Source organism: Falco peregrinus, chromosome 6 (genome assembly GCF_023634155.1).
Source record: "Falco peregrinus isolate bFalPer1 chromosome 6, bFalPer1.pri, whole genome shotgun sequence".
NCBI lineage: Eukaryota > Metazoa > Chordata > Aves > Falconiformes > Falconidae > Falco > Falco peregrinus.
Window position 1 is genome coordinate 81,846,207 of NC_073726.1, and position 21,631 is coordinate 81,867,837.

Here is a 21,631-nt window from a genome sequence, read left to right on the forward strand (position 1 = left end):
TTACAGGTTAAGTAACTCTACAACACAGGAATAAGTGTGCCCTTAGCAACGGTCACTTATTAATGTATCCATGTGTATTATAATGTAAATGCATGACTCTAAGGTGTGTATCCCTCTCTGCATACCTATATGTATGCACATTCTTATTACATGGAAGTGCTTATGTTACTTCTAAATAGAAACATAGATAGATAACATTTAAATTAAGAAACAGGCTAAGCCCCCTCTGTGCATAAATACAAGGGGGAAGAGGTGCAAAAACCCACACGTAATATCTAGAGGTATTGGCTGTCTCCATAGGTAATTCTACTGGTATTTACTGGCCAAGAGGAACATGGACCTAGTTCATGACAGCCCTGACCTCAGGCAACCCTGTCCATCACAAATTGAAACTTGCGCTTCTTTGTGGTCACCGTTCTAACCTCCAAGTAGCAGATGTCTCATTTCAAATCCAAACACTTGCCCCCACAAACTGGAAAAGTAAGTTCCTTATGGCAAGGAAAAATAAGCTGTCTCCAATGGAAAAAAACTCACATGAATTAAGTTCTTGGCCATGTGGAGTAGTTGTGACGCATAGTTTCGCTGGTGCTGTTGAGGAGACTAACCTTTCTTTTATCTCCCATATAAACGTTCCAAAGAAAGGTTGGGATCTAGCGCTTGGTCAAACTGGGAAAGAACTTGTTTTGTCAGTACTTCAGCTAATATTTTTTTTGCATCTAGAAACTACTGGAATCGCTGGCATAAGATGCCTTTAGTAAAGAGTGTGCTAGAAGTTGTGCAGTGAAATGTTCAAGATGTCGCTGAAATAGTTTCTTGAGGTTGTCTGTGTTCTACCACACTTCTGCCCTTTAAAGAAGGGCTTTGGACACTGAGCATAACCTTATGCTCAGATTAGACAAGAAGGCCTGTACAAAGACATAATTCAGTCTTTGGCAAGGATAGCAGATGTTACAACTACTTGTAACTTCACTAAGCTTCCCTAAGACCTGAATGTGACTGGCTGGCTGTGAAGAGTTGGTAAACCCCTACAGATAATCTCATGGTCTTCAGGGAACTAGTTTATACTCCTGACCAGAGCTGACACTTTTTGCCCTGTTTTCATGCATAGCATTGCTACAAGCACAGGTAGGGGATAAAGGGACAGTTGCCTGAAAAGGGATGTGCTGTCTGGACAGACCATCTTTCTACCCATTTCTTGTTTTCCCTTATACTTAAAATGTATGTATTTATTTTGTTGTGACCCTCCTAGTGTATAATAAGAGTCCTACCGTGCTTTATATAACCCTTTTCCTGCCTATTTTTTTCTCTATATGACAACAAACCAAGACTAGAGCATGATCTCATTATATATCTGAGTCATTCCATTGTGCCCTAGAAGCATTTGTGCATGGGACAGATAACGTTTTTTCAGTTCTTCTGGTGAGTACAGATTGTATGATTCTACAGAACGTAATATTGAGGGCAAGTTTCAGAAAAGCATCAAGGTGCTATTAAGTGACTATGCAGGCACTAATCTGGTGACGATGAAACTATGGACACCAGGGATGACTGTGACTTGCTGCAGATCACACAACTGATCAATCAGATAGAAGCTACTTTTGTAAAGGAGGTGGGAAAACCACCTGTTTGAAGGCAAATAGTTATTACCTGTGATTCCTATTTAAAACTAATGCCTTCTTGCAGAGATTTGTGTTTCTGGCATGTTGGAGTGTATCCCGTCTAGTGAAAGGATTTCTTTGCTAGTCTTTGCATTTGTAGGTATATGTCATCCTTGGTGTAAGAATAGCAAGTTTTAGCTTTTTTGGTAGTTGATTTCCTTTTTTAAGAAAAATCTATTAGTATCCGTCCCTTAAAAATAGCTTTTCTTCTTTGTTCTTGAATCAAGCTGCTGTGGAGGATCACTTACAGCAGAAGAAGACTTAAACAAGCTGGAGCAGGCCAAACACTACTGAGTTTGCAGCACTGCAGACCATCAGCAGGTGTTTTGTGGGACATTTAGGTAGCAGCCCAGCCTGAACAGGAAAAGTCAGGATAAGAATGGATACTAAGGACTTGAGGACAATGAAATTAGTGCAAGGCTTGTATAATGAAGGTATTGCAATATGTTAGGACCTGTCAGTTTTCAGTTGAATTGCATAATATTTATCTGAGAACAGTAATATCTTGATGGTACAGGAAGAAGAGAGAGGGGATGTCCTGTGTTCACCTTTACTTCTGTTTCCTGTCTTGAATGTTTCCAGTGTTGATACTGCAAGAGCTTTGTTGCCTTAGACATACAATGATCTTGCTTCTGTGGCTTCAAGTTCAACAGTAGATTAGAAATATATATATATATATTACAGATTTAAGCATCTTCCCCTATTTTATGTGCATGATTAAATATTAAGTTAAATCAAAAATGCATTGTTCTCAGTATGATAAATTAATGCATAAAGGGCATTGTGTTACAATGTGGCTGCCTCAAACTGTTAAAAAGTTCTGCAGACCTTAACTATGAGAAGCAGGGAGAAGGAGCTGCTGTGCACTATCGTGTCTTAAAACTACAAAATAAATTTATATTCAAATTAAAAAAATGGACAGTATGAAACAACTAATTGTAACACACAATGTGGATCCTTCTGTAATTGCAGATAACCAATATTCAGCAATGCCTGGCAAAACCCTAGGCCAAGAAAACTGAAACATGTTATCCAGCTGAAACTATGGGGCAATTTTTATGCAAACAGAACATAATTTTTCTACCTGAATTGGACTGAGCTGCCTGCATGTGATTTCTGTATCCTAAAAACTATATGCAGTTATGTAGCAATAATAACTTTAGTATGCTCTGATTTTCAGGAGAAACTATATTTGGAATTCACTGCTGCAGGGTCTTGAAAGTTTGTGCAGTTTGAAATGCCTTACTTTCTCAAGTAACATCTCCTTGGGTGCAATTGAGTCTATAAAGTGAACACAAGCAGAATTTTAATGGCTCTGTTCAGCCTGAAGAAAGGCATCACAGAGCGCAGATCTAGTTCTCATGTAAAGCATTTTTCTGAGTTTAGTTTTAGGCTTTTTAGCTCTTTGTCATATAAAAAATGCAATGTTCTTCAAAGTGCGTTTTTAGCTGAGCTTTTCTTTGGCAGCAAACTTACACTTTACCGCATTGATAGTTTTGACCATTGCAAACAATGAGACGATTTCATAAGACACTTCTGTATTACTGCATTACATGGGATGTTTATTCATGTAGTAGCAAGTAGACAAGCAGTCAGGTAACTAGCTGGATTTTAGATTGGCTTTTGATATATCTTTACATTTTAAGTGTAAGTTGGTTTTAAAATGTGTTTTTCTTGACTACATGACTTTAAAAATTATTGGGAGAAAAAAATAATTTAAAAAGCACTTTCATTGCAAATTGACGCGACAATGCTAGCTAGTGTTTTGTGGGAGAATCCTATGACAAAATGTGCCCGTTATCAATATGAGTGAGAGGAAAAGTACCACAACTTTGACTTGGAGCATGTAGTTAATGAGATTGGTTTATGTATTTGATTTGATTGTCATAATTGTGAAGTATCTGTATGTTATCTGTGGTAGAGATCAGAACATGAACTTGCAAACTTTATGTTTTCTGGTTAAGACTTTATAAATGGAGTTGTGCTTGCATGTGTCTTGAACAGAAGGGTGGCTCACTTGGCCATGAACATTTCCTTCACAATTTGACAGACAATGGTTGGTACAGTACTGTACAAAGACAATCCACATGTTCTGCAGCTTCTAGTCTAAAAAAGAGCGTACCGACAGTCTCAGTGCACATCACGATTTGCAGTGTATGTGGAGAAAGGATGTAAAGCGCGTCACAGTCATCTACAGGTTGAGGAACTGAGTTCCTCCTCTGATATACATGTGCCTTTGTTTCCTAATGAAATGCTAGACCCTAGACTTTTCCATTCTGGAGGCAGATCCATGAAGATTACCCTAAGATGATGAGCACATCACATGAGACATACATTAATTTACAATATCACCACATTCATCCTCTGATACAATATAGTGTATCTTGGTTCCTTTCTCCTAGTTCCTTTCCTTTTCATGTTAAAAACCTGGAGAAGAATACCTGCCAACTTCCTCTAATGCAGAAGAGCCGTTGGGGTCTCGTCATTCTTAGTTGAAATTTTTAGTGACAGTTAAAATGTGTGCTAGATTCAGCCACGTGATTAATTGGGAGAATGCAATTTGATGATAGAATTTGGCTTGTTTAGATTTAAAGTACTTCGTGCAGTGAGTAAATCTCTGGAATTTGTATCACTTCACATATAAGCATAGACTGCCCTTAAAAACAAAGCATACCTAATTCTAATTTTTCCAGCTAAAATAGAAGGAATTTCTTTTGTGTAATTTCAACTGATCAAATAACCCCACTCTTTTAAAGTGTTACCTTGTGGCAGTTGGTCTTCTATTACATACAAATTAGCATACAAGGTCAATCAAATACTATAAACAAGGGGGGGTGTTAAAGTTCAGTTTTCTAAGCTACGGTGCTGATCAATGTGGGTTAAATATAATTTTAGAGAGCTCTTTTCCTCTGAAACCAACCTGCTCAACTGTAATTAGATATTCATGTGGCCTTACAACTTCATCACTGTAGTCTTTGAACACTGCATGGATCTTACTAGTTTTAAAATAATTTCCTGCCACATAGACGTGACAATCAGTTTTATTTTTTTATTGTTTCCTTTTATAACATTTACACTTGTGTGGGAAATAGAAACTTCTTACAGCAATGAAGAAAGTGAGAAACTGAGACATCAACAAGTTTAAAAGAGGAAGAACAATCCTGGTACTGTTGGAAATGTTTGCTTTGCTAAGCAAACTTCCTGGGCAAGGTAAGGCAAGGAAATACCTTGCTACTTTGTTGATCTAGTCACTTGATTTATATTCAGGAGGAGCACTTTTATGAATAAGAGTATACAGGATGAGGAAACAAAAAAAGGGTTTTATTATAAAGCTAGCTTACAGAGCTTTCAAAACCCTTTTTGTGTATTCCTGTGCAACATACATTAAATGGCTGTCCCTATTTTAAAAAGCTAATTATGTAAATGATAAATATGAGTAGGTTAGGAAAAAGCAAGTCAAAGCGGACAGCACAGAGTGATGCTAATTGCAAGGCATGAACAAATATTAGCTGCATTTGTATTTTCCTTAGCCAATAACAGAATAGATTTGTCAGTGTCAATATAGAGCAAGTGACTTTACAAAAGCAGCTGAAGTCTGAAGGTGCTTCTGGAGGGGCTTGAAAAACATTTGAAGTGATTGTTACCAGAAGAGTACAGTGAGAAGTGGGGTAAAAGCAAAGCATAAAGATTGAATGTTCAGATGTTTGGGTATGAGTTAATGGAATTCAGTAGTTTTGGGGACTTGCGATCTTTTGAATGTTTTTATTTGAAGTAAAAAGTGCTGGCTAAATTGTTTTGTCTCAGTATTAGGGATAATTGGAGGAAAAGGGAGATACAGAACTTAGTTGAAGAAAAATAGTTTTTATAGAAACAGTGAGATCTGAGGCAATTAAAGGATGATTAGAGTTAAAAAAATTTGTGATAGTATAAAACTTCGGTCAGTTTTGCTGATTACACCTACACTTAATTTTCTCAGGTTAGTTCGAAGTCAGGAGAGGATGGGTACAGCTGCAGTGAATCTGCTCTAAGTTAAGGAAGGTGTATGTTTGTTAGGCATTAGTCTGGGGCAGGTTATGAACCAAAATGTGCTTGAACACCTCTGAGCATGCAGCAGGAGCTAGGAGTGTGTACTTCTTACCCAAAGAGATGGGAATTGTTTTTCAGCTGTCAAGAATTAAAAGAACTGAAAGGTTCTGAAACCATCAGTGAAAAAAAAATTATCTTTGGTTCTGTAAAAGAAACAAGCTGGTATGTACAGTTAATTTTTAAGAAGCTATTTGTTCCAAAACAAGGATGATGACAGTATTTTACAAATTACCTTTGACAGCAGTATATTTTATGAAGTGTCGCAACATGGTGGTTCTTCTCCTTATGGGCTTATACTGACCCCTCCTATTGCTGCAGCGCCCCGCTGTGAAAGCAACGGTGCAACAGCAAAGGAAGATGAGAGAAGAGCAGAGAACAATGGGAATCAACCAGACACCCAAAGGTGCAGCTTCCCAAGCAGGTGCATCGTTATCTGAAGTATAGTTCCTGCCGCTGTAGCCTTTGGTTTCATTTAAGTGTTGCTTACTGCCGTTCAGACGAGGAGGAGTGGGCATGTGGGATAATACCTCGGCAGACTTGGGTATCAAAGTTGAGTATGCAGTCTGCTTGTCTGAGCTGGTGATTGACCTAGTCCTTACCAAAGTTGTGCTTGTTCCCTTAGCAAAATGATCAGTTGGTGAAAAAGTTTCTGCCCTGGAATAAGCAGTAACTTCCGTTTTTTGGACCATCAGGCTTGTGCTGGAGGTGTAAGTGTTTGCTGTTAAGCCATGGCTAGTGGTAGAAGATGGAGCTTGGAGCAGAAGAGAACTTGATGTGGCATTATGGTGCTGGCATCTTTCCCACTCGGTGGTCTTTGTCCCATTTTGCCTTTCGTATTTACTTGGTGAGGTGTGATGTCTTGGCTCTTTGGATGTCAGTTTTTCAAAAATAAGAAGATCTGGATCAATCCCTATTAAATCATAACAAAAGGTTAGTTTATGTGATAAAAGTTCATCTGCACGCCCACAAAAGGAGCACATGGAGACAATGGCAGATCAGGGACCTGACACATCAGTACCCATCAACACCTTATTATGGGATGCTTAGGGAGGGAACCGAAGGTGAGGAAAGGGAGGGATCTAGGCTACTGGGGAGTGGGGGAGTCCTGGCAAGTTCTCTGTGTGCGTGTGACAGTCTGTAGCAGCAACTGGAGGGAGGCTGCACCCTCAGAGACTCGTACATCTAGGTGACAGCAACTGGGGAGGCTGGGGTCTGGACTGGGCAGACTGAGTGAGCATCTGAGCCCAGCTGCTAGGGGGATCTGCATGGTACCTATGTGTGTATATCTATTTTTGCTAGTAGGTCTCCATCCTGTGCAGTCAGAAAAAGCAGGATGAGGCTCTTGGTGCTGCCTGTGATTGTGTGTCTGCTTTATGCATTTGTGTTACCTGTGTTTCCTTTGTTCATGTGCCTAATGAGAATAAATTTTCAGCCTTGCTACTGTTTGGATTTGGGGGCACGGAGCAGTGGCAGCCTCGCCTCAGTCTCTCAGATCTGGTGCAGTATTTTGCCCAAGCATAGTGTTGGTTAGGTACTCAGAGCATGAATCTTAGAGCAGGGTTTATCTTCCAGGTCCTTTCTTACATACTGAATGGAAGAAAGGAGGGAAGTAGTCTCAGAAGTAGGTGCATTGATGAAAAAGGAAAAAAAAAATCTTATGCTTTTTTAGCGTTGCATGTTACTTCAGGACAGCACTTCTAGCACAGTAACTGACCTAGTATAATTCTAAAATTTCCTACAGTTGCTATGTTTTCAGCCTTTATAAATTAAATTCTTAATTACCTTTTGTGATGTTGTACAAAATGACATTGATTCTAGCCTTTAGTATGCAACTTTCCAATGCTGGGCAAGACATGTGCAGGCAATTCATATTCTCATTAATGGCTCCATGGTAGAACACTGCTAGATTGCAGGAAACTGTAATACAAAAGGAAAGAAGTTGAGCTTATCAGTCTAATGACCATTGCATTTTGCATTTTATTATGTTATTTAACATCAGAAAATCATTAATACTGGGCAGCTCTGTGGTTCTCTCATTATCATGCAAACTAACTAAGCATTTGGTCAGAAATGTAGAACTACATATAATTATATTGTTATTTTACATCTGGAGAAAAGGAATAGAATGGCTGTATGAATTCTAAATGTGTCTCTGATTAAATAAAATATACTTTAGCTTGCAGTCCTACTAGTTGCCTTCCTTCATGTCTCAGATACAGTGATGGGACCATTTCTAAAAGCCAAGTTATTAAGAAAGACAACTTTGGGGTCTTTGCTCCTGTGCAATATACCTGTCTACTTGAAACTGGACTGCAACCATTCATTTCAGCCAGACTATTTAAAAAAACCACCCTGAACTACAATAAGTAAATGACATCCTGCCCTGCTGCCAGTTCCTATTTGTTTTCCTTCATTGCCTTTGGGCTATTGTATTTCTGTGAATAGAGTAGTTTAGACATTCGTTTATGTGTGGAGGTTCACTTTTATTTTCCTTCATCAGAAATCAGGACTAAAGTAATAATGAAAAAATACCTGAACAACTTGTCACTGAAACACAACTTTCTAAGGTATGTAGATGCATGAATCCTAGTGGTTTAAGATTTAGATAGAACATATATGCTAAAATACTTACAGTTAAAGTCACACTATAGGAAAAGCAGGCAAGATTCTTCTTTCAGAGTCTTACAGTACATCAAAATCTCAAGTCAAAATGTCAAGTAAAAAATGTATTTTATTAATATGCTTGGAGCAGGATCAACGTTAGGTTTTGGTTTAGTTGTACAAAGGTTTTGGGTTTGTGTTTATTTCATTTTACCTGCCTTGAATGTAACCTCCATACCTAAACTAATATGGCTACCTGCAATCAAAAATGTATTGGCAAGGCTTTATAAATGTATTCTATTTACGTAGGTATTAATTCTGAACATTTTTCACACATCTGTAAGTAATGAAAATAATAATACTTCTGCAACGAAAACCAGAAAAAGTCATGCAACTCTTTCCATTTTATTTGTAAGTAAAAAAAAAAATAAAATCCCTGACCTATCTACAGATGGGGAAAGGAAGAAAATACATTAAACCTGTGCTTACTATCTTTTCTTTGTTAGTTTTTTTTCGTCTAGTAGCCTCAATATGCATCATAGATTTAACACAGTAGACACACGCCTTGAAATGCTTTTTTTCCATTATAATGAACTTACCTGCCCAAAGAGAGAAGCATTATTTTCAAAAATTTGTATAAAATTAATTAAAAAAAATTGCAATGAAAATACACCCTGTCTGAAGAGTAGAAATTCAGCAGCTCTATGGAAGAAAAAATCATGGCAGAAGTGCTGTTACAGAATATATATCGTCTTGCGTTTTTTGGCTGCTTAACTGTAAAGTTCAAGGTTGTCTGCCTCGCTGAAATGGAAATAGTAATATTTACAAGTAAAACTGTGATCCTAAATCCTAATAATAGCAAGGTAAAGATAGATTTTGTCATCAAAGCTAAATCAAAGATGATATCAGCAATTTTCCTTTCACTGATACCATCTTCATGTACTATATCTTCCTCTAATTAGGCTTCATCAGTTTCCACTTCTGTGTCACGGGAACTTTAGCTTGAACTAGGTATTTATGGAAGTAAGACTAGTTATGATTATCAAAACAATAGAAGAACATACCTTGGGGAAGACAGAAAGATAACCTTAAAGGGATTATAGAATGTTCTGGATTTACTGTATATCAATGGGTTTGCATTTTTGTTTGGAAGATTAGAAATATTTTATAGTGCTACAGAAGCATATTTAGCCAGCACATAATTATTCCGATGTATTTCCTGAGGACTACAGGCATTTCTACAGGTGATATATTAAAAACATTGGCTTCTGTGGATAAATAAAATTTTAAATCCAGTTACTATTTTTAAGAAATTCTGAATGTATAAATATTTCTACGCATGAGTAAATATTTGGCACCATTTTTAGCATAAGTTAACAGTTTAAAAGACAAAACCCTTCAAATATTTCTGTGAAATATCTATATAGTACTTGCTTTTCTGTGGTATCTTTTGTTCAAGGGTTCTGAAACACTCTGCAAACACTAGCAATGGGGTATTATTGAAGTCATTGTCTGAAAAATCACTCTTTTCATATATTTGTTCACATTGATGTTTTTTCTTCAAACAGAAAGCTGTTCATCACTTGCATCACATGTAGCAGTATGTACCTTTGCCTTTAGACCCCGTATACAATGTTCTGGGTTTTGTCAAGGAATGGATGTTTTGTGCTAATATTATATTTTATGTTTCTTTTCCAGTGTGATACATGAATACTATGCAGGTTTCTGATAAAGAGGCTATGTTATTTAAGAATATATAAAGACCTGAAAATACATATATTTGTTTGAAGGGAGGAGTGAAATCTTTGAAACCTTTCCAATCTTCCAAGTTTGTGCGAAGTTTTGTTGCCATTAGAAACTCTACTTTCTAGCATAATGTAATTATAAATGTTTTTCATTTTAATGATTATCGCATACTTTATGAAAACATTATTAAATAGTAGGGAAAAAAATCTCATCTGAAAAACTTGGCTTCTGTGGACATATTCTCTTCAGGATCTGTGCTTGGTGTTATTGCATAAAATCAGGTAAGAAAAATGTCACAAGTCAATTTTTTTGTAAGGAAGGATAGTTCTTTGATCAGGAAAAATACTTTAAAAGCATGCTATAAGACATTTTGTATCGGTTTGAGGAAATATAAACAACATACTTGATTTCTTGTTTTTAAATGATTTCAAAATTTCTTTGTTTCTTGTAAGATTAGCTTTCAGTAACTGTGCTATTACTGAGAATCCAGCAAAGAAAATTCTCTTTTCAAACTTCTTATCAACATTTCTTGAAATCTCAATTAGGACATTTATTGGCAATAGTATTTTTGTTCATGACTACATCTGTCACTTTGGGATTATAAGGAAACCACAAGCTTATTTAAAGCATGTCTTTGAAATGCCATCCAATGTCTTGATTCTAGTTAAGACTGTAACAAATTTGTGCTTCACTGTGTAACATTATAAAAATGAGATTCCAGGTTACCATTACGTATCTTGGTAAGGTATCCAGTCCCATGTTCTGTAAGAAAAAAGTTTGTTGTCCAAATAGGAAAAACATGGCTGAAACATATAAAATTGTTCTTTCCTCACAATACTTAAGAGAGAAGTTGCCTCTTCCCAGGAACACTGCTAGCAGTTACATCAGTTATGTCAGCGTCAGGTTTGTCAAGGTCGTAATTCAAAATGTCATCAAAATCTATACTGACTGTTTTTAGTAACTGGTACCTCACTTTCATCCTTCGTATCCAAAATTTCTCAAGTCTTGTGAGTTTTACAGTCAAATTTAGGCACCAGAGACCCACACTTCACATACACGCCTAAAATACACTCCTATAGTGTACCAATGCAGTGTGATACAGAGAAAGTGAAGTCTTGGGCTTAAATCAAGGAACGATATTTCTTATTTTTATTCTGAGTCTGAGTTTACATGTCTAGGGAAAAGGGGTTGCAAGCTAAATAGCTGCTATTATTTATTGCTGTAACTTTATTGTTCATATTAACAATATACCTGGGTTGCTCCAGAAACATGGTGTAAACGTGGAGTAAGAGAGTGCTCTCTCCAAGAAGATTAATATTGTTCTATTTCACAGAAGGACAAATTGTCTGTTTCCTCCTCTTTCCCCCTCACCATGTCCTAGTCTAGTTCCCTACACCATGAGGAAGAGTTCTGTTAGAACTGATTTTTCTCTACAGGAGTAGATGGTGATGGATACTGAAGAGTTACTGTTTTAATCGTGGCATTGCCCACAAGTTTTGTAAGAGAGATGTAAAATTTCAAAGGAGACCCTAAGATTTTAATGTGTTTCTAGGGTAGTCTTCTAAAAAACTCAGATTATCAAATTATGTTCTGTGGGTCTGAAGATGGAGGAACATTACAATGTGCCTCTGCTTTCCTGCCTCAAAAAAATACGTTTTTTGGGGGTTACTTTTGGTTGGTTTTTTTTTTTTCTTTTATTTGGGGGGTGGGGGCATTATTTCTTCAAATAAAGGAATGTTTATATAAAAATTACCCAAAATATTTTCCCTGATATGTTGTGATGTACATTTTAGTGTATGCCACAATCTTGTTAATCAACACTCACCATTCCTCAGAAGGCAGCAGGTTCTGCTGCACTGTTGGGGTGAGACTTCTGCGTAAATCTTCAGCACCTGGGCTCCCCTTTTCTGTGATTCCTGCAGGTCAATCAGAAGACCTGGGAAGCGTCGGATCCAGCAGTTCTTGTAAAAGGTAGTGGGTGGGCAGAGGGAGTCTGACTCCATAGCCAGACCCAGAACCAACAGCACTTCTGCTATTGCCGCCAGCAGAACCATTTCTTCGATGTAAGAGGCTTAGTCAGCACGCTTGATCCTCCATGGATGCACTAAAGTTTGGACCAGCATTTTAAGAGACAATCTCCTGCGTGGTGAGGATGCTGCCAATTCTGCCAGGGACATAAGCCAAGGAATGTTTTTTTCCTAACGATTCCCATGATACTGTTTGAGCAGCTGCTGGAAGGAAGCAGCTATTTTATGATTTACGTATGATTATAATAGTTATTATTGTTATTCCCTAACATAATTATTTGGAGAAAGTTTTTAAGAGAGAAAAGGCACAGGTTGTTTTTAGTCATTCAGAGAACTTGTTTCTTTGGTCCCGAGTTTGTGTCTCTTGTCCTTCTAAGCCCAGACTAGGCAGACAGCCTTAACCTGTGGTGAATAATGGTAAACTCAGCGTATGGTTTGACTCATGCTATGAAAGTATGGAGTACAGTCACCTGAGAGCAGTTAGGTCTGCCACTCGGGTCAGGCACGCTATTACACTCAATGCAGAAGAAACAGCTCGGTGTAGTTTCTTAACACTGAATTATCTGGTGGCTGCAAACGCAGGTTCCTTCTTTACTAACAAACGGAACTATCTGTCTGCCAGACAAGGGTGGAAATTTGTGCCCCTTCCCTATTCTGTTTTGATTACAAGAAAATATGATTTTATTTGCAATGATCTAGGAATAGTTGAATATGACTGGAGAAGGCTGTAACCTACATTCATCTATGGACCAGGCAGGTAACCAAAGTCCTGCCTCTGACAGGTGTAAGAATATTGAGCAGTCTGTATGGGTTTCTCTGCTTATGTTTACCCTTGGAAAAGGCCTGTGAGAATGAAAGAAAGAAAATATAGTTGGCATATAGGGAGGCAAATTTTCAAGCACCTGGTCTGAAACCTGAAACTCCCCAAGTGTTCTGTTTCTTAAAAGGACCCAGTCTGATCTGTGATTCCCACTTCTGTATGCCTTTTGTACAGAAAGGCTTTAAAATATTACAGTGCATGAGTTGATTTAAACTGAATAGAGTTTAACTCTCACTATACGGTGAGCTTGAGAGAATTAGGTAGAAATATGGTTGCAATAAAAGTTGTGTGTTGAATATATGAAAATATTTTAGGCTGCATTTTTTTCCTTCAAGATTAGAATCATGGAATTTCCCCAGTTCTTCATGAAGTATAGATCAGTTGCATAGAGGTGGGGAGCCTCCAGCTCATTTTAATTCTTTAGTCATTATAGATGGCGGTTGTTTTGCCAAACAAGGCCCCCAGTTTGGAAATGAGCCAGCATGGATACGATTTTGTTCCTTACAGGGCTCCTTAGGAGGCAGCAAAGCTCAGAGCAGGTTAGCTCCTGTAGATCCAATTGCAAGACCAATACATTTATATATTCAGTGGAACTGCTGGCTATAAGTAGGAGGATTCCAAACAAATGTCTGTTTTTATGCAGTCTGCATGTCTGTTATGGGGAATACATGAATTGTAATTACAAGCGTTAAGCAGGTAATTCTTTAAAGACTCTGTCCTGAAAACCAGCTGTTGGTACTTTCGTCATTCTGTTTTCTTTCATTAGCTTGATGTGTTTTATTTTCATCTCTGTGAAAATCACTACTTAAAACCTTAAATATGTTTCGTTACACCTTTCGTTTGCATTCAGTGGACTGCACAGGGATGTTTTTAGGCATTTATCAACCATTGCCTCAAGCGCTATTGACAGTATTTTTCTAAAATTTTTGTTTCAGCTCTCCAAATATTCCAAAGCGTCATTCGATATGGGACATGCTTAGAATTTTGAAAGCTATACCTGTATTTTGGCGTTACCTACAGCATTAGTATGAATTATGGATCTATCTACAAGAAATCTAGAAGATTCTGAATAATTTGGGGGGAAGCATTTAACAAGGAGATTGAACTGATACAAAACAATTATTTCTATTGGATAAAGCTGAGTATGTCTTGAGCCCATTTAAATAAATAGAATTATTTCCATAAGCAAAAAATTAGATGTAATGAGTAGCTTTAATGGTATATGTATTTGTAGTTACACAAAGATACGCTGTCTCATTGCCTCTGCTTTTGTATGTTTGATGCCTTGCAAAGTGTAGATGACAAATATGTTTACTTCTTCCTTTTCAGGAAAAAAAAAGACTAGGCCTGTGACCTACTTCAGTTAGTTGGACCTGAGATACCATACGATTTGGTTCATTTCAGTGGGGCTCTGTCCAGACATTAAGATAAAGTGCGAGACTGGATGTGAACATGCCTGAGCATCTAAGTGTCTTTCAGACCATTCAGTAAGACTTTCTCTGGCATCACGTTTGGAATAAAGTAACAAAATCTCAAGTACCTGTTACTTCCATTGAGGCAGTCACCACACACAGTAAGAGAGACTACTCACTGTGCATAATATGTATTTGCAAATAGTTATGTATTTGCAAAAATAGGCTTGGGTAACCACTCCTATTGTGTACAGACCTATGTGTTCTGAAGGTATATTTAAAATAGGGTTTTTTTGTTTGCCACTGTTTGCCAGTAGACACATTGCTAGTCTTAATACCATCATGTTTTTATTCTATTCTGCTGTGTGCTTTAACCAAGCAGCTGTTTTTCCTTTTCATTACTTGTCATTCTTTCTCCTTTCTCTGTTTCTGAATAAAATTAAAGAGTGGGAGTAGCTGCAGGGAAACTTTTTATTTAATGAAACATAAAGAGATTGAAATAAATAAGTAAATAAATGGCAGCTTTGGGCAATTTCCTTTAAAAACTGAAAAGTTCTATATATTAAATTTCAGTCTTCTTCCAGTTTCCCCAAAGTTTCACGTTGACTTTTCTATGGGAAATGCATATATATAATTTAATGCTGAACTTTAAAATCACAAACATTTTGCAAGAAGGAAATACTCACGTCTTACCTGCAAACCAGTGACCGACTGTTCCATGTGCTCTGTGAGGAGGGATCAAGAGACTTTTACTGTTAGTGAGGAGTCTGTGGCCAGTATCAGACCAGTACTTCAGGTTATTCAGTAGTTTTTTTCATTGGTCTTCTCAAATTTCTTCCTGGAAAACTGAAAGCCAGTTGCCTGATTTCTGTGAGAACATGGTTGTCTTTTCAGACCTTTCAGTAAAAGATACAAATACACCTGCCACAAAGGAAGAGAATGATCTTTTTAATGATTCTTCTTGTAAACAGAAACAATACCTGAAGTTTTCTACCTGGGCTGGCAGTGATAATGGCACAATCCAAAAGCTCCCTAGCACAATGGATTCATCATTGGTCATTAACTCTTTTTTTGCCAAATATAAACAAAGGCAAACACTTTTCCCATATAAAGTAACAGATACATATTGATATTTGGAACTATATTTAGTTTCTATGGAATCAATGGTTCTAGTACTCAGAATATATAAAGACCAGAAAGAAGATCTGTATAGTACAGGAAAGCTTTCCTGAAAAGGACTAAAAATGCCAAGGCTTTGATTCTGCACTCAGATCAGCGCATCTAAAACTACACTGTACATTGGCTTTGTTCATGGGCGCCCTGTTGTCCACTTGTTATCATCCTGTGCTTCTTTGCTGACTGTCTTGAAGTCCCCTCTGAGCCCTAATGGGGGAGGACAGGCAATGTCCTGGGTCAAGCAGTAGCTTAGGAATTTATGCTGTTGGAACAGCTATGGGAGACAGTGGTGTCAGCTGCTATGTCCCAGCCCAGACTAGTGCCTGCCGTTGGTAGTTTCTCCTTTCTTCTGCTCTGTGAGTGGTGGTTTAGCCCGTATGAGCAGAGAGGGACGCAGACTAGACAACAGAGGACAGTTGGGCCTCCTGTCTGCATCTTCCCTTTCCCAAGTAGATTATAGGAGAGAAGTGAGAGAGAGCCCCTGATATGGCTGCCAGATGTGCCAGATGTGGCAATGCTCCTTGATGCTGCCATGAAGATGCAGAAGTACGCAGTGAACAATTGCTGCTAGGACAGACCCAGCCTGTCTCTGGGGTGGGAAAACACTAGTGCTAACTGTGTAAAGCACTTCTCTGCTACAGTTAGTCAAACATGTTAGCTGCCATCAACTATGGTTTAGGTTGTCTGTGACAGAACAATGGAAAGACAGCAACTACCAGCTGAGAAGTGAGCCCAAAGCCTGCAGTTTCCCAGGTGAGGTACGAACCTGCCTGTGCCCTCCTTTGAACATCATTAAGCTTATTTAATCAAATGTGCAGCATAATCCCAGGCAACGTCAGCCTCAATAATCTCTGAAGTCAGTGGAGCTCTGTGCCTGTGTTGCGCTCCATGTGCATAAATTGAATTGGAGGCCTGTGTTGAAATCGTCTTTATCTCATTTTTCTTAGATATGTACATGTGTATAGTGTTAAGTGTTAAGCTCAGAATTTTACCCAAGCTATTTTGATAGTATTTTGATAGTGCCAGAATATGTCACTGGAACTCTATTATAGCATAAAGGTTATAAAATGCTAATATAATGAATCATGAATAATGAAATATAAGTACTTTAAAAAAAATCAAAGCAAATCTTTTTGACGTTATTGAAATACTGTGCTCGCTTTCTTTCTCCTTTAAAATTTCCTTGAAATCAAAACATTCTTGCAAAATGTCTTACGTCCAACAAAACGGCATTTTTTGAGAGAACCGTTTTGTCAAAAACAGCTATTAGTGGTCAGATTTTGGTTTGGAGCAATATATCAAATTTTTAATGAATCTGACCTTCTCCAAGGTTTGGGACAGTTGAGTCCAAGATTCTGGTTTCAGCCCCATCCCAGCAACATGGTAAAAAGAGGTGAAATATTACAGTTTCTGTTCCTGGGACTTTGTGCAAACCATTTTTCAAGCCCTCATTTCGAAGGGGCTGCCAGGCCCTAAGATTCTCTCGGAGCTTGGCTTCAGACTAATTCTGGTAAAACCTCTGCACGAAGGCTGGAATCTGTGTGTTCAAAAAAAGAGCAACAGAAGTCTTAGCCAGATTAGATTTATACAAATATAAATCTACTGGCATACGTATAAACTTGAGCCAAGGCTTATGACAAAAGGCACAATGTTTAGCAAACGCTAATGAATGAATGCTGATTTATGACAGAACCTGAACCTAGGCAAAGGGGATGGAGTTTCAGTGTTGTGATGAATTTTATACAGCTGGATACTTAGTGAAAGTCTTCCATGTGGATTACCATTCATTTAACCAAGCTATTATGTACTAAGATTCAGCTCTGCCTGTCTGCACCAGGATTTAAAAATACATGCTGTTCTAAAAGCACCCAGTTTACTCTCATCTAGACAGAGCTACACAAGAAGATTCTGGCTGGGGATGCGTGGTGCGTTTGTGCAGAGCAAACATCCCAAACAAGAGGTTCAGCAGCAGGCAGAGCACTCCAGCAGCCTGACCCCTATTCAGGTTGTGTCAGGGAACACTTATTTCACCTAAGAGAGTTTCAAGGAAATTTCTTACTGGGTCTTTGACATTAAAAATGGAACAGATTGAACACCACTGTAACAATCTACACGCTCATGCCTGCATTCTGCTCTCGAGTGACTGAACTTTCTCATGATCCATAGAGAATGCCCACTAGCACACAGACTATTGAAACAGCCTTTTTGCTGCCCAGAGCAAGCTCAGTGGCACTCACTTTAGTATTAATCACTCATTTAATTTGACTAAAGCAGAGTGAAGGTAAGTACTTGATAATAAAAGATCAGTATTAAAAAAAAATATGCCACTCGAAGTATTTTTTCAGTAGTGTTACAACATATGCTTGTTGCAAGGAATATATGTGAAATAGTACATCAAAAGCAGAAAAATTCAACAGAAAATAATAGGGAATAAAATCTAAACAAATGCTATTGGAAACAGGAGTGCTTTTTCTTGGAATAGCACTGCTAACGGAATTGGGTAAGAAGTGCTTTGTTTGGCTGTGAATCTGAAGAAAGAAATTACCTTTATTTAGCAGCTCATCCTTCACAAATGATAGAGATTTCAGTTGAAATAAAATTATACTCCAGTCAGTTCCTCTCAGAAATGCCAAGATCCTTTAGAACACTGATATTTTTAATACAGAAATACTGCCGGATATTTCCTATGTTCCACAGATGCTTACTTTGTATCCTGTGACAAGGAAAATACTAAACAATGGCAGCAGTTAGGGAATCCTTTCCAAAAGACTAATTCCTCTCTTGAGTAATTCCACTATTACTCAATGCACAGTTCCCTGGCAGTACAGTACAATTCCCTGGCATCTCTGGGGGAAGAATGTGGCACTTTATCTTTTATATTAGATAGTATATATATTTTAAATACTCCCTGATTCAGTTCCATTTCACATTTTGGATTAATAAGGCTGAAACTTTTCTTTTTCCCCCCCCCCCCTTTGTGGTCCTTTCCTTAGAGCATTCAGGTGGTGTTGCTTTCTGGTTCTCATGTATTATCCAGTGTCTCTGTGTTGAATCAAGAGAAGGTTTGCCTAAAACAAACACAAAACCGCAGCAGTCTTCCTTTAGGCACCACACTGGTGCTTAAGGGTTTGGTTCTCCTCTGCTGCAGATTTTTTGTGTGATTTTGGGTAAGACCCACAAAGCAATTCAGGCTATATTTCATGTATATGTAAACCACGTTTCCTGCCAAGAAAAGCATTTGTCATTCTGATTCCCAGTCACTGGTACTTCTGTTACCCTCCCTTGCTGTGTCTTGTGACCTTACCAGCCTGGAAACCCATCCGGCTTACCCACACAAAACCACTGAGTGGTTCGCGGAGGAAAAATGAGTGGCCATGGTTTTCTAAGTAAACCTAAGCAGTGTTAAGTACTTGAAGTGAATCTAAAGTGTAAGCAGGCTTCCGTCTTAGCACACAGAGCAGGCTTGCACCAGCCCTACGGACATCCCTTGCCAGTCAGGAAGCATCAGCCGAGTTCCATGCAAAACAGAAAGAGCGCAACTTCTGGCTAGTTATCTCTGGCTTTGGTTTTCCTGTCTTTGTAGCAGTAGCTCCTCCTGACTCTCTGTGTTTTCTTGCTTTAGCTGTGCTGGAAAAGTCAGAGAGCTATAGAAATACATGCCCAGGCAGAGGAAGGGTCAGCAGCTTAGGTTTTCCTTATCGTGGTTGAATAGTCTATTACAATGTAGCTGCTGTATGAAAGAGCTTCTACCATTGCCAAGCCTTACTAAAAGAAAAGAGTGATCTCTCTTCAGCCTTGGAAACAGTTCAGGCATTAACTACAAGAAAAGAGTTCAGGCATCAAGCACAGGAAAAAGTGTCTAGACTGTGAATCCCAAGCAGAAATGGCCATCTTGACTCTCGAGCAAGAGAGCCCTTATTGACACTTTCTGGTGTCTTCCTGCTCCATTTGTTGGCACTTGAGAACCCTTTTCCTTGAGATAAATTTGTCTCTTAGGCACTGTAAAGAGAGACCTAAACTATCTAAAAGAGCTTGAAGATTTTGCTCCAGAAGCCAAACTCTAAAAGCCAGGTATCGGAAAGCTAAGCATAGTTACCCTTCTCTTCCTCTGTGTGTAAATGTCTTGTTTTTCAGGGCATGTTCTTTGATCAAACACTCATTTAATATCTGCCATAATGCAAACTTATTTTTATGAGGTTTCATGCTTCAGCATGTTCTTATAGAGTGATAGATTGTCTTTCTTATTTGTTTCAAAGATAATGCAAGTCTTTTATGGCTTTTAACTACAGATTTTGACTTTGTAGCTGTAGCACTAGAGTCCCATTTTTAACTCTGGAAAATACATTTCTTAGTATCATAAGATCAAACAAGATGATTGGTGGTGAAACAGCAAGAGCTTTTCATTGATTCCAGTATAACATGTATTATTGATCCTAGCATAAAACAGTATAGCTGTAGACTGGGAGATAGATGAAATTATCTCTACAAAACCAGAAAATGTAGTCCTTGCCTTGGTGCTTTTGCAGTGTAAGTACTATATAAGCACACCATACAGACTGACTGATTAGCATAGCAAAAAAACCCCAAGCAAACTGCCCTGTCAGCATGCTCTGACTTAACACAATTGCCCAGCCCAAAGCCTGGATAAAGCATAGATAGCTGACAATCAGCCTAGTAAAAGCAGTTGGTTAAGGAAACAGATTTAGGCTTTTTGCAACAGTGGCCATTCAACAAAGAGTACCGCTGACCCCTTGTGTGTATGACAGCTCCTGATGGCAGCTGTATAAGTCAGTGCTCTCGAAAGTTTGCTGGCAGGAAGAAAATTCTTATTAGTACATGGCAGAATTGATCCAGTCTATTAAAAACTTAATGGACTGTGAGGACAATGGACTTGAAATCCTTGGCAGGTGTGGGCACATAGGCAACAGGAAGGCACAAAAGGCAAGAGAAGAAATTGTCTGTCTGTCCAGGCTTCTGTGTCAGCACTTTGAGGGAACAGAATTTATCATAACTGACTACACGGAAAAAATCACTCACCAGTTAGGAGCTAACTTACGAATACATCAAGCACACAAGACTCCAAAACAGATGTCTAAAGATGGCAATCATACCACTGTGTTGGCAATCATACTGTATTCCAGCGGGGCAGCTTAATGGCCACGACAAACACGAGCTCTCTGTTTACCTCTGGAGTGTGAATGATTACAATTGCTTGAAATGTCTGCCTATGGGAATTACGGCACAAGAAGGAAAGATGGGTTGGACTGCTACTGAAATGGTAAGACACTCGTGTGTGTTGACGACCTTTCCCAGGCTGAACCTGAGGCAGAGAAAAAAACCAGCCAGTGCTGAAACTGAAGCTTCAGCTCAGTGCAAGAAACCTGAAAAGGCAAATGATGCCGTGTGTCATCAAGAGCAGAAGACAGGAGACTGGAATTTGAAAATTAATTAAATATTGAGGGAGAATGAAAGAAATCTGCAAAATAAGCAAACAGTGGAAGTAGGAAAGAGACAGTGAGAGGTAATAGTGAGCTAGCTATGGCCTCAGGCAGCTGAAGGGAGCCCTTTGCAACTGGTTAAAATATTATATGAAAGGATTTCAGAACATGAAATGGGCCCTTCAAAAGCAAAATGATGAAAATGCTTTGAAGTGAGGTGGGAAGGAAAATGTACAGAGATCTACCTCCCCTCAACAAATGTTTTTATGAAAGCAGAAAAGAACACCTGTAACTCTTGAGGTTGACATTCATGTCATGGCTAGAGTTAAGGTGAAGATCAACAAAACAGTGAGAGAGGATCATTTCACAGAGGAAATACTAAAAAAGCAAAAAACCGTGTCTTCTTTAGAAAAAAAAAAAAAGGCAGGGTGGGGGGTGGGGTGGGGAGAAAAGAAACAGTCTAATGCCAGTCCAAAGGGTTTTAGTCGTTGGGGGAAATGATCCCTTCTGACTAGTGGAAATAGGGAGTTGTCTGAAAACTAAGCAACCTGCAATAACTGGAGATGAGTCACATCACTGCTGAAGGGAAAGATTTTCTATGGTCTGCAATATATGAGGTGAAGGAAATATCTTTATAAAGATTAAAAATATAAAATATATTTTTAAA

The 21,631-nt window shown here is 38.3% G+C and overlaps 1 protein-coding gene across 1 annotated transcript; it reads right to left on the bottom strand.

Moving 5' to 3' along the window:
* Nucleotides 1–986: 986 nt before the first annotated feature.
* MANSC4 (MANSC domain containing 4) lies at nucleotides 987–15,399 on the bottom strand. The gene is made up of 4 exons (XM_005234747.3): nucleotides 15,044–15,399; nucleotides 11,917–12,961; nucleotides 7,527–7,661; nucleotides 987–6,654 (listed from the first exon to the last, which is right to left on the bottom strand). The coding sequence occupies exons 2-4, from the start codon at nucleotides 12,143–12,145 to the stop codon at nucleotides 5,966–5,968; spliced, it is 1,053 nt and encodes a 350-aa protein (XP_005234804.3). The 5' UTR covers nucleotides 12,146–12,961; nucleotides 15,044–15,399; the 3' UTR covers nucleotides 987–5,965.
* Between the last annotated feature and the right edge of the window lie 6,232 nt (nucleotides 15,400–21,631).